This window comes from Astyanax mexicanus, chromosome 6 (genome assembly GCF_023375975.1).
Source record: "Astyanax mexicanus isolate ESR-SI-001 chromosome 6, AstMex3_surface, whole genome shotgun sequence".
Lineage (NCBI taxonomy): Eukaryota > Metazoa > Chordata > Actinopteri > Characiformes > Acestrorhamphidae > Astyanax > Astyanax mexicanus.
Window position 1 is genome coordinate 21,245,712 of NC_064413.1, and position 11,498 is coordinate 21,257,209.

Genomic DNA, 11,498 nt, shown 5'->3' on the forward strand with positions numbered 1-11,498 from the left:
AAGACGGTTAGTCTGTAAAAGTTGTCTTTATGTGTGGAATCTATGTCATTTTCAAAATGATTCAGTCATAGATAAAATAAGATCAAATATACAGAAGAACAAATGAGGTAGTTTAATTTTAGTCTTCCCATGATCTTCAGAAGAACCAACTGATGTAAGTTCCTGTTGTAGATGTGACTTGTAGAATGTTCCAGATTTTTCAGATGGGGCAACGTTTTACAGTAATAGGGATAAGTGAAACCCAGGTACACAAGTAAATTATATAAGCAAGTGTATTTTAACTTAAATATTATGGATTTATTTTAGCGTAGATGGGACTTGGAGTCACACACAACAATGCAAAAAAAATTAACTTCTGTAAAGGATTTTAATAATTATATTTCATGTTAAATTTATAGTTATAGAGTGGGAACAGGTACAACATTTATTTTTTTTATTATTATTAATGTTTTAATTACATATTTTTCTTTTGCAATAAGGTCAATGTACAAGACACTATGCTTACTAATAAAATGTATTTTAAAGTTATTTTGTGTGCACATGTAATCTCTTGGGGACAGAAATGGCACACATTCGGTGGAATAGCCCATATATAATTTATTAAATATTATTAATATTTAACTTACATTAATTTTGTTTATTTATTTTGTTTTTAAATTTTGCTTCAAAAGTGAACTGATAAAGCTTACACTTTTCGATTTTGTCATTAAATATTATTATTATTATTTTTTTTACCTGAATAATTTATGGGCTCTCTATGTATAGCACCTCCATCGCGTTTCTTTAACGCTCAGCGCAGCCAATCACTATGACTCTGAAGATCGTAAGCCACGCCCACTGGCGGACGCTCCGCTCTCATCCACAGAGAGGGATTTCGCACGCGCGCTTCTGATGGACCGAGTCACCGCGGACTCACGAGCTCCAGCAGCGGCTCAGCCCAGCGGTTTCTCCAACGGATTAAAAGCGGGAACTTTCTGCAGCTCTGAGGAAAATACGGCAGCCTCTGAGCCTCTCTACACACACACACACATTCACTCACGAAGAGAGAGAGAGAGACGGACAGCCGCTGTATGTTCCTATATCCTGCTCTCACTGTTTCTTTCCTCGGTTAATAACAGTGTTATTTAGAGTGAGGAGCTGCAGGGCAGGCCTGCGGACTAACACTGCAGGCGTGTGGCCCTTTCTACCAATCAGGAGATGCCGAGATTACAGCCCCCCAACAGCACCTCCAGCATCGCCAACAATGATTATGAATGGAGGTACGAATACTACGATGACGAGGAGCCCGTGTCCTTCGAGGGACTGAAGGCGCACAGATGTGAGTGGCTGTCTGTTTCTGACTGTTTGTTTCTGTGCTTCTGTTTTTGTAACGATAACTAAACAGCAGAGTAATGGAAATGGCCTGTAGCTTCAGTAACCTGTATCTGAACCACTGTGAGACTGGGACTGTTATTGTTCTCTCAGGTGGCAGAGTGTAAGGGTGTGAGGGTAGTGGTGATGGAGAGATTGGTTAGTATCCACCTCCACAGGATAAAAGGACAGAACTAAGATTTCTATATAATACCAAAAAAGGGTTATTTGGCTCCTAACAATAGTGGAACCCCTTTTGGTGCTATAGAACCCTTTTTAAAGGAACCATGCATGGCCCTTTTGTAAATGTAATACAAAAGTCTATACATAAAATGTAAAAAAAAGCCAATTTTATTGCTTAGAACACTAGACAAATAAAAAAATAGATTGGTGGCCGTATTCTTATAGCAATGTATTGCATTTATTGAGTTTGTTCATATAAACTATTCATCTTCATTCAGTACATCAAAAATTCATTTGTCTAAAGCAGAAAGCAAGGCTTATTAATGTTGTGTGAAGTTCCACATAAACACTTACTGTAATTAGACTGCAGCCCTTCTGTTTAAAACAATAAAAAAAAAACTCCAGCAGCACTGCTGTGGTAAGAATAATTAGGAGGATAATAAAGAATACAGACTACAGACTGTGACTGTAAGTATAAAAACCCAAGGTATACAAGCTAACTAGGTTAAGTAAAGCTAAGCAAAACTATAATTCTTAATTTCTCCTCTAAACACTGTTTATTTGGTATTTATGTGCTTCCGTGTATTTACAGTAAGCTTAGATTTCCAGATGTCCACTAAGGCTGGGTGCAGCAGCATTAGCATCAGCGGCTAACTGCTAGTGCTAGCCGCTGTTCCTACCAACCTACAATTTTTTGGGAAAATTAAAGTATTTTAAGTGCACCTTTTAGTGCGAAAAATACGGTATATCATTGTACTAGGTATGCGACAATGCTTGATTAGCAGATTAAGAATCTAGTGCTACTGCTGAATTAAATATCTGTTATATCACGATCACAAAATGAAGGGTTACAATGTTTCATAAGGCAAATGTATTATTATAAGTTCTATAACATATTCCATAACATATCAGGCAGATTATAACTATGCAATTTAATTTAAATGTTGACCTCTTGGATACACAGAGTGCAATAATACCATGACCTGCTGGATCATTGTGTCTCCTCTTTTGTCTCTTGGTCTAAACTCTTGTTTTTTTCTGTATTTTCTGAATATTGTAATATACAGTCCCCTACGAAAGTATTGGAACAGTGAGGTCAATCAATTTATTTCTTATGTAGACTAAAACATTTGGGTTTTATATTTAAAGATGAATAGTAGTCAGAAGATCAACATGGAGGGTGAGGAGATCAATGGGTGGGTTTTAGACAAAAGGTTCTATCTTCTGAACTGTGTATCAGATCCAGATGTAAATACCTGAAAATAAAAACTGAAATGTTGATGTTTTGTCTGATATTTGTCTTTTAATGACAAACCCAACTGTTTTCAGTCTACAGCAGAAATAAACAGATCAGCCTCACTGTTTCAATATATATGGAGGGCACTGTATATCACAGAATAAAAAAAATGCAGCCCTAGCATGAACAAATCCATCCTCTCTTTGTTTCAGATTCTATTGTGATTGGTTTCTGGGTGGGCCTGGCTGTGTTTGTTATTTTCATGTTCTTCGTGCTGACTCTGTTGACCAAGACAGGAGCTCCACATCCAGAGTAAGTCACCACAGTTCAGTCACTAGCTCTGTGACGCCCGAGCTGAGGCTCACGTCAGCCTCAGGAGCACGTTATTTAAGCAAATAGCGCATAGATTATTAGATATGTGCTGTGGGAGCACAGCTGATCATTTTAAATAAACATGTTGCGCTGAATCCACCTGAAAGACAGGTCTCTCTCCTCTACATCCCCGATGTTCCCAGCTGTAGTGCTGTGAAGCAGTTACTGCATGCTCCTTTCCTGTCCATTGTGTTCAGAGAGATGTCTGTGCTGGCCCCATCCTGATGTCTCATTATCTTCTCTTGCTGTGTGTGAACTTGCCAACCTCTCATTAGCACCCCGTTCAGTCTGCAGCTCTGGAGTAACGTACTTTGAACCCAACTCTGGAGTCCTACCAGAAAAACGGCACCTCAAATAAACACAGCTCCCAGATAATATCCCATTAGCATAACTCTTTGCTGCAGTAACCGCCCAAACGCTGTGCAGACCTATGGCCGTTTTGTGATTTGAAAGATGTAAGGCATGTGTCTATATGGAAATATGGAAAAATGGAAATGAGAAGCCCACCGATGCACACAGCAAGCAAATTTATGCATCTGCAAGGGTTCACAGAGCAGCTAATTAATCCTATTCATGTATAAAGGGAAATAAATGGGTAAGAGGCCAGAGGGTATTATTCAGCCATGTTTGTTTTTTTATAACCCTTAATTAAACTGCTATAAAGCCATGACTCATCTTCTTCTTTGGCAAAATAAGAGCGCCAACCTTTAGCAAACTCAGACTGAAAAACAGCAGACAACAAATATATACCTCTAACTCTCACAGATACACGAATAAAATATAAGAGGTCTATGAATCCAAGGGCAATTTATACTATAGAAAGCTTCAGAAGGACTGAGACTCATTGCATATTGTTGGCACAGTTTGTACACTGTGCAGTGGCACTGAACTGGCACTCTTTGAGCTGGCACTCTTCATGGCCAATTAATTTGTTCACAGTAAAACTCAGAAGTTGTTAGCTTTTTATTTGCTAAAGGTTTGTTCCATTTTAAATGCAACAAGCTGTCTAGACAGTGACTATGTGTCTGATTGGCTAGCTCACATTATTGTTCGTAAAATGATACCAGTTCCTTAATGAAGGACTACTTGATATCACAATGAGATCCGTAGTGATTTGACTTCGTGGAATATGCACAACAGTTCAGCCTCTAGCTCTGTGACGTTTGAGCTGAGGCTCATGTCAGGGTATTATATAGTCCATGTAATTAAAGCAAGTATTACATACATTAATAGGTACATCTCGTGGGAGCCCAGCTGCTAATTATTTATATATAATATACAGTATGTTCCACTGAATCCACAGTACTGAATGACAGCTATCAGTGCTGCATGTCCCTGATGTTCCAAGCCAGCTGCTAACAAAAGAAGGTTTAGTTGAATCGTGCCCCCTCCCTACTCCCCCACTGGCCTGTACTACACTGGGTTTAAACAATCCGTGCCCGAGCACGCTTACGTCATACGAAAAGCTTTCCGATTGGTCAGACGATGTTCCAGATTATAAAATATCAGGTTGGCTACTTGGTTTAAGCCCAATTATTTTATCGACAGCATCGGACCACGAGAATTTATCCTTTTTATTCTGGTAAGCTTCCATGTTTCTGGAGCTCATCCCACACATTCAGATTCTGCACATGCTGTTTCTTCAGCTCGTCACGACACTGTTCAATGGATCTTTGGTATCCACAAGCTTGATGGTATTCACGAATATGACCGTCATCTTGCTTCGTGCTTGGGCACGGATAGCGCTCAAATTGCATGTGTATCGTTCTTGAAGTCCAATTGAACCGTGCTCTGGCCCACGTCTTCAAGACAGTAAAACGAGCCGTGCTTTTGGAGATTGCCTAGTGTGAGTACACTCTAACTGGAAAACAAGGGCTGTATCCGAAAAAGATCCCTATTTATGTTTTAGGGCACTACTGAGTACATCGGCCATCTTTCCCCCAGTGTCCAAATTATAAAGTGGAATTTGAACGTAATTTTGGGGGCACTATATACTCCTATAATGCATCATGATTTAGTAGTACATTGCAGTATACAACTTTAGTACAATGTTTCCCAAAATGCATTGCAAGTCTCGATACTAAACAACAGACAGCCAAACAAACAAAGCTGTCTGTTGTTTATTAGCATAACTTAAAACAAAATACTTAATCTTAATTATCTACAGATTCGTAGTTACAGTAAATGACATTTCTACAAAATGATTTTATCTGCATGTGTATTATGTGTTTAGTGCATTATATGGTAGGACACATGATCTTTTATAAAAATAAACTTGCAAGCAATTAAAGAAGTCACTACATATAATTATATGATATATAATTATAATAAATAACACCAGCACTGTTCATTCCACTTTTTCCACAACTTTACCTCTGACCTGAGTTCCTTGGTCATGATGCTGTTTGTTCACTAGTGTTCTCTAACAAACCACTGAGGCCTTCACAGAACAGCTGTATTTACAGTTGAAACCATACATTTACATACACTATATAATAATACACATATGCTTGTTTTTCTCACTGTTTGACATGAAATTAGAATACACCTCAGTTAGGATTAACAGAGTTATTTTTATTTGCCAAATGCCAGAATAATGAGAATATTTTTTAGGTATTTTTGGTACTGTGTCCCAGAGATGAACATGCTTTGGTCCGAAATGTTCGTTTCAACCCAAGAACAAAAGCAAAAGACCTTGTGAAGATGCTGCTGAAGCTGGCAAGAGTGTGTCATTATCCACAGTGAAACGAGCTCTGTATCGACATGGGCCGAAAGGCCACTCTGCCAGGAAGAATCCATTACTCCAGAAGAAACATAAAAAAATCCAGATTTATGTTTGCAAATGCACACAGGAACAAAAACCCTTGTATTTGGAGACATGTCCTGAGGTCTAACGAACCTAAAATTGAGCTGTTTGGCTAGTGACTTCTATAGGCAGTTGATTGCACTGGGTTTTATTTAGGGGTTTCATAGTTTAAGGGGTATGAATATTTTTGCAAGCTGGCCACAGCCTAGGACTCCAGAGCAGAGACATGTTTCAGCATTAGTTTTTGGGGACAAATTCTCACTTTTGAAGCGTTAAGACCATTATAAGGCGCACTGGATTATAAAACGCACTGGATTATAAGACGCACTATCAATAAACGCCTATTTTCGCACCGCATTATAAGGAACAGGGGAGTGTAACCATGTTTCCCTTCTTATTCAGCAGGTCTTGCCACTGAGTGGTAGTGAGGTAGCTAACAAGGTTAAGTTAAGCTAAGCTACTAAAATAAAAAAACAAGTCAAACGAGCACTAAATGTTAATCTACAGAGAATTCTCGCCTGAAAATTGTTTATTTAAGTGAGTAAAGCGCGTCTGTGTATTTACAGTAAGCTTAGATTTCCAGATTTCCACTAAGGCTGGGTGCAGCAATATTGGCATTATCAGCTAAATTAGCCAGGGTTAAAGCCAGGGCGGTGTTAGCTAGCGGTTTGTCCAACGTAACATGTTTTAACACAGTAAATATGCAGAGTACAGTCAAATATACTCACGTGGTTAGCAGCTAATGCTTATTCTGCTCCAGCATTGCTAGCTGGGGTTAGCAGCAGACTACAGGCCGATAATACTCACCTCTGAGCGGCGAAAGAGCTAACTGCCTCTGTGCTGGAGAACTAAATTAAAACTCCTCTATAATGCTGCACTTCAGCAGAGTGACTTTACTGCATCTTTCAACTTGACTGGAAAAAATCATACATAACAATCAAATACATAAGGAGAAATTATTAACATTTATCATTAAAATAAATAAGTCACATAAATTGCAAGTTAAGGGCAAGAGTAATAAAAGAGAGTTTATGTCCTTCAGTTCTGCTCACGAGTTCCTACGTATCCCCACTGCCAAAGAAGTAAATAGATATTGAGGCTTTTGGCAGGAAGCCATGTAGAGGAGATGATTTGTCCTCGAGTATGTCAGTGAGGATGTGCAGGGTAGCCTCATCACTCCTTTCATCTTTTTTTGTACCCTTTCCAGCTGCTTTGAGAGTTCGTTTTTTTTGTCAGCTGTTTCTACCTCAGACTGGGCAAGCATACTCACATAGAATTGGACAAATAAAGGTCAAATATATTTGTTTTAGGACATCACAGGGAAGACCAGCTCTTTTGGCAACACAACAGAAAAAAAAGTGGATTCTGGGTCTTGTCTTTATCAAGTAATTGTATAAACGTATAAATTGTATAAAAGTAAATGTGGGCATCCCAGGATAAATCTGATGAAATCTGGATTCCAAACAGTAGGGGGGTGGGCGATATGGCTCTAAAATAATATCACGATATTTCATGGTATTTTCATGATAACAATACTTTTGGCGAATTTGAAAAATTATTTAGAATTTTATTATTGCCTGCAATATGATATGGCCAACTGAGATATTAAAAAAAGATTTTCATCAGATTTGTTACAGAAATCATGGATTCAGAATGTCATGATACTAATAATAATAATGCACTACAAATATCTCCATATACAGGAATAAAGTAAAATAAATCATACTGGACAGATCTGTCTCTAGTAGATAATGGGAAATGAGAACAGTGTGAATTTTTCTTTTGCTAAAAAAACGGCAAAAAATAGAACCCTGATACGATAATTAGGGTGGGTGATATGGCACGATATTTCAGGGTATGATATCGTTCACGATAGTCAAATATTTTGGCGATATTATCATGTACGATACGATATGGCACACCCCTACCAAGCAGTTTGAAGGTGAAGACCAGACATGGTGGAGAGGGAATGTTATTCAGGCATCTAGCACTGATTACTATGTCCATGGTCTTAGCTCTATTCATTCAAGTAAAGTCAATTATTGATGATAGATCATAGAATATTTGAGTGCCACTATGTTTATTTTCCTTTTTTGTCTCTTGTCTACTCTCTCACACAGGAGTGCTGAGCCATGCGAGGACTGTGTGCATCTGACCAGCTGTGTTGAAGAATTAGGCCGCCCGAGGGAAGCAGACAACACGAGAGCCGGTCTGTCCCGGCCTTTACTGGAGGAGTCACGCTTTCTCTTCAACTGCTACATTAATGAAGAAGAGCAGGCAGGGGAACGCTCCCTGGACAGAGCCTGCAGGGCTCATGCACAGTTCAGCAGCTCTGAGTCGAGCAGGCAGGTGGAGGCCGGCCTTATTGTTCAGAGAAACCAGGCGGAGACGAGTGAGGATAACGAGGCCGCTTTTCTGGCACACTTCAACATCCCAAACTTTGTGAACTCTGAACTCAGTTCCACACTGGGGGATGATGACTTGCTGTTGGGGGACCCGCCGATAATCATGGACAGTGAGTCTCATAGCCACAGCACTCACCATATTAGAGACTAAACAAGTGAACCACCAGCATTGTGTCTGAGCTGAGCTACACAAAACAGGACTGCATGGTCGCTGAATACAGCTGCACATGTTCTGCACACTTCAGCCTGAGTGAAATGAATGAGGTCATATAACATGGAAAACAATGGAGCACGCAACGTTTGGTATGTAAATGGGCACGGTAGGAAAAGGTTTGCAGGCCGAGAGGGTCAGAGATGGTACAAAAGTGAAAGATGTGCCTCTTGAGAAGCTGCTAACAAAACATATTTCTAGGCATGCACCGGAATATCATTTTGGTCGAAACAGAAACTGAACAAATCCAAACTTTTGGGCAAATGATGTATATCGATTTTTTTTTTTTTTGCAGTTTTTCATTTATTTTCTCATTTTTCACCACTGACTTAATTAAACAGCCTAACCCTGCATTCACACTGCCAGGTGACAGAGCATCAAGCGATCATAACATTTCTCCCAAATTTCAAATAAAAATATTGTCATTTAGAGAAAATAAGAAATAGCTGAAAAAACAAAAAAGATGCAGAGCTTTCAAACCTCAAATAATGCAAAGAAAACAAGTTCATATTCATAAAGTTTTAAGAGTTCAGATCAATATTTGATGGAATAACTGGTTTTAAATCACAGTTTTCATGCATCTTGGCATGTTCTCCTCCACCTGTCTTACACACTGCTTTTGGATAAATTTATACCACTCCTGGTGCAAAAATTCAAGCAGTTCAGCTTGGTTTGATGGCTTGTGATCACCCATCTTCCTCTTCCATCTTCCTCTTCCTTTTCAATTTGGTAAAATCAAAGAAACTCATAATTTTTAAGTGGTCTCATATTTTTTTACAGAGCTGTATATCTTCAGCAGTGTGGGTCTGAACATGACAAAATGTCTGACGGCCTCTGAAGATATTTTCCAGTTTTATGTGATGCATCTTTGCACAAATACAGGGACAGTTCCGGGGGAAGAAAGTAGCAGATAGCTTAATAGGTAGCTTGCTAGATTAGATACTGCTAATAAGCCACGCCTGTACATACATATATTTCTGCTCACACACAACACAAGCAGCCTCACACACTCCCAAAAGAGACAGTGATTTGTCACTTGCCAGTGTGAACACAGGGTAAATGTACACAGTAAATCTGTCGGTGTTAATGAACACTTTTATTGTTAAATTAATACTGCAAGTAATTATAAAGCTACAATAAAAAATATTTAGTGTACCTTTTTTTTCGCACAATAAAAAGCACCATGTTATAAGGTGCACTATTAATAAACATCTATTTTCTGGTGTATTTTCAAACACAAGGTGCACTGGATTATAAGGTGCATTATGCGACACTAGTAAGGAACAGCGGTCGTCATGTTTTCCTTCGAATTCCTTCTCGCTAGGTGGTGAGACCTCTATAGCTAAGCTAAGTAAACAAAACTGTAATTCTTAAAAAAGATATATTTTAAAGTCAGATGAGCGGTGGTGTTAATGCATAAAAATGAACTTAAACTTGCCGGTTGTTGACTGCTTGCCGGCTCCCTGACTGATTCTAAAGAACAGATCTGTGATGTGAAACGCAAGGCGGCCAGAGATATTGCAATATGACTTCAAATAAATATGTATCAATTATTATATTATTATTTTCAGTTGCCAAATAATTTCAGTTGCCAATATTTGGTGCGTCCCTACTTATTTTAGTTCATCCTCATGTGTTCTCACCTTATAATACGTAAGGTGTGGGGATAATAACTCTCTTTTTTTTTGAGTTATTATAAGAATAATAACTCTTCTTTAGATATAGCAGTTATCTGCAGGGGCTATACAGGGCTTTTACCTTTTGTACACTAAAATGATTTTACATAATACTAATAATGGATCAGCAATTATGAAGAAGGCTTATTAGAAAGAGCATCACACATAACACATGTGAAGGGGGCCACACACTTTTCTAGCAGGGGCTCATTAGATAAAGTCAGACTGATAAATCAGACTGGCCATCAGAACTCAATACTTGAATTATATATTGGAAGAAAGCCGTGTGGAAGACAGCAGTGCAATGGAGGCGGTAAAAAAAAGGGACATTTATACTGTATGTAAGCATCGCAGCAACCCAGCCAAACATTATCTGAAACGGATCTTGGGACATTAAAATGTTATATAAGCTGTTGAATTCTGCTGTAAACAAAAGGATGAGCAGCTGAAGATGTGCTAGTATCTGTTGCCTTCATCATAATTTGCATTAAGGACGTTATTTTCTAACTGCTTTGTGCATGGATGGTGCCCTGGACTGACCAAACTGGAGCCAGACCTAAATCCAACTAAAACGGATACAAATATTACACAAATGTGATACTGTGGACCTTCATATAAGCCTTGCTTGGACAACCACAACAAAAAATGAAGCAACTCTCCAGCTGCCACACTCCAAATTCACCGTACACTGGCTGCACTCATCAGCGTAAAGTTGCTGTAGATTACACCTTTGTTTAAGCAAGTATCCGTTTACTATTTAAGACTGGACTGATTTTTTTATGCTCTGTTGTGGACTTGGACTTATTGTGGTGTTGTGTACTTTTGCACTTGTTAAGACCAGTTCAAAACTGTGCCAGGTTACCAGAAAATGTTAAGAAACTGCCTTTACAACCATATTACTCTGTAATGTTTAGAAACAGGACATGTTTTGAGAGGACAATGTAGCACATGCATTATTCTTGGCCTTGTATTAAATCCAGTCATATATTAGTATGAGATTTATTTGCAATGCATCTTGTCGTTAACCTCACTAACCCTCTGCTGCTTCTTTTAAAAGAGTGGTTTCACTTTATATTATTTACATATATACAGTACAGCATGAGTCAGAGACAACTTTTCATTTATTTCATTTATTCCATTCAAAGCGGCCATTTAAGTGAATGTTTTCTGTGAGGAGATAAGAGAGTCTGCTAGTGCTGCTTGCATGAGGATGTGCAAAAACAGACGGAATACGGAATACAAAAAAACAGAAGCTCCT

General features: G+C 38.6%; 1 protein-coding gene across 1 annotated transcript; it reads left to right on the top strand.

Moving 5' to 3' along the window:
• Positions 1-853: 853 nt before the first annotated feature.
• mrap2a (melanocortin 2 receptor accessory protein 2a) lies at positions 854-11,230 on the top strand. Its single transcript, XM_007237278.4, has 3 exons — positions 854-1,318; positions 2,983-3,082; positions 8,069-11,230. Exons 1-3 carry the CDS (start codon positions 1,198-1,200, stop codon positions 8,502-8,504), a joined length of 657 nt encoding a protein of 218 aa, XP_007237340.2. The 5' UTR covers positions 854-1,197; the 3' UTR covers positions 8,505-11,230.
• The last annotated feature ends 268 nt before the right edge of the window (positions 11,231-11,498 follow it).

Coding starts and splice junctions, on each gene's coding strand:
- mrap2a (XM_007237278.4), top strand. CDS start 1,198: ATGCCGAGATTACAGCCCCCCAACAGCACCTCCAGCATCGCCAACAAT. Junction 1,319..2,982: donor GGGACTGAAGGCGCACAGAT/GTGAGTGGCTGT, acceptor TCTTTGTTTCAG/ATTCTATTGTGATTGGTTTC. Junction 3,083..8,068: donor ACAGGAGCTCCACATCCAGA/GTAAGTCACCAC, acceptor TCTCTCACACAG/GAGTGCTGAGCCATGCGAGG.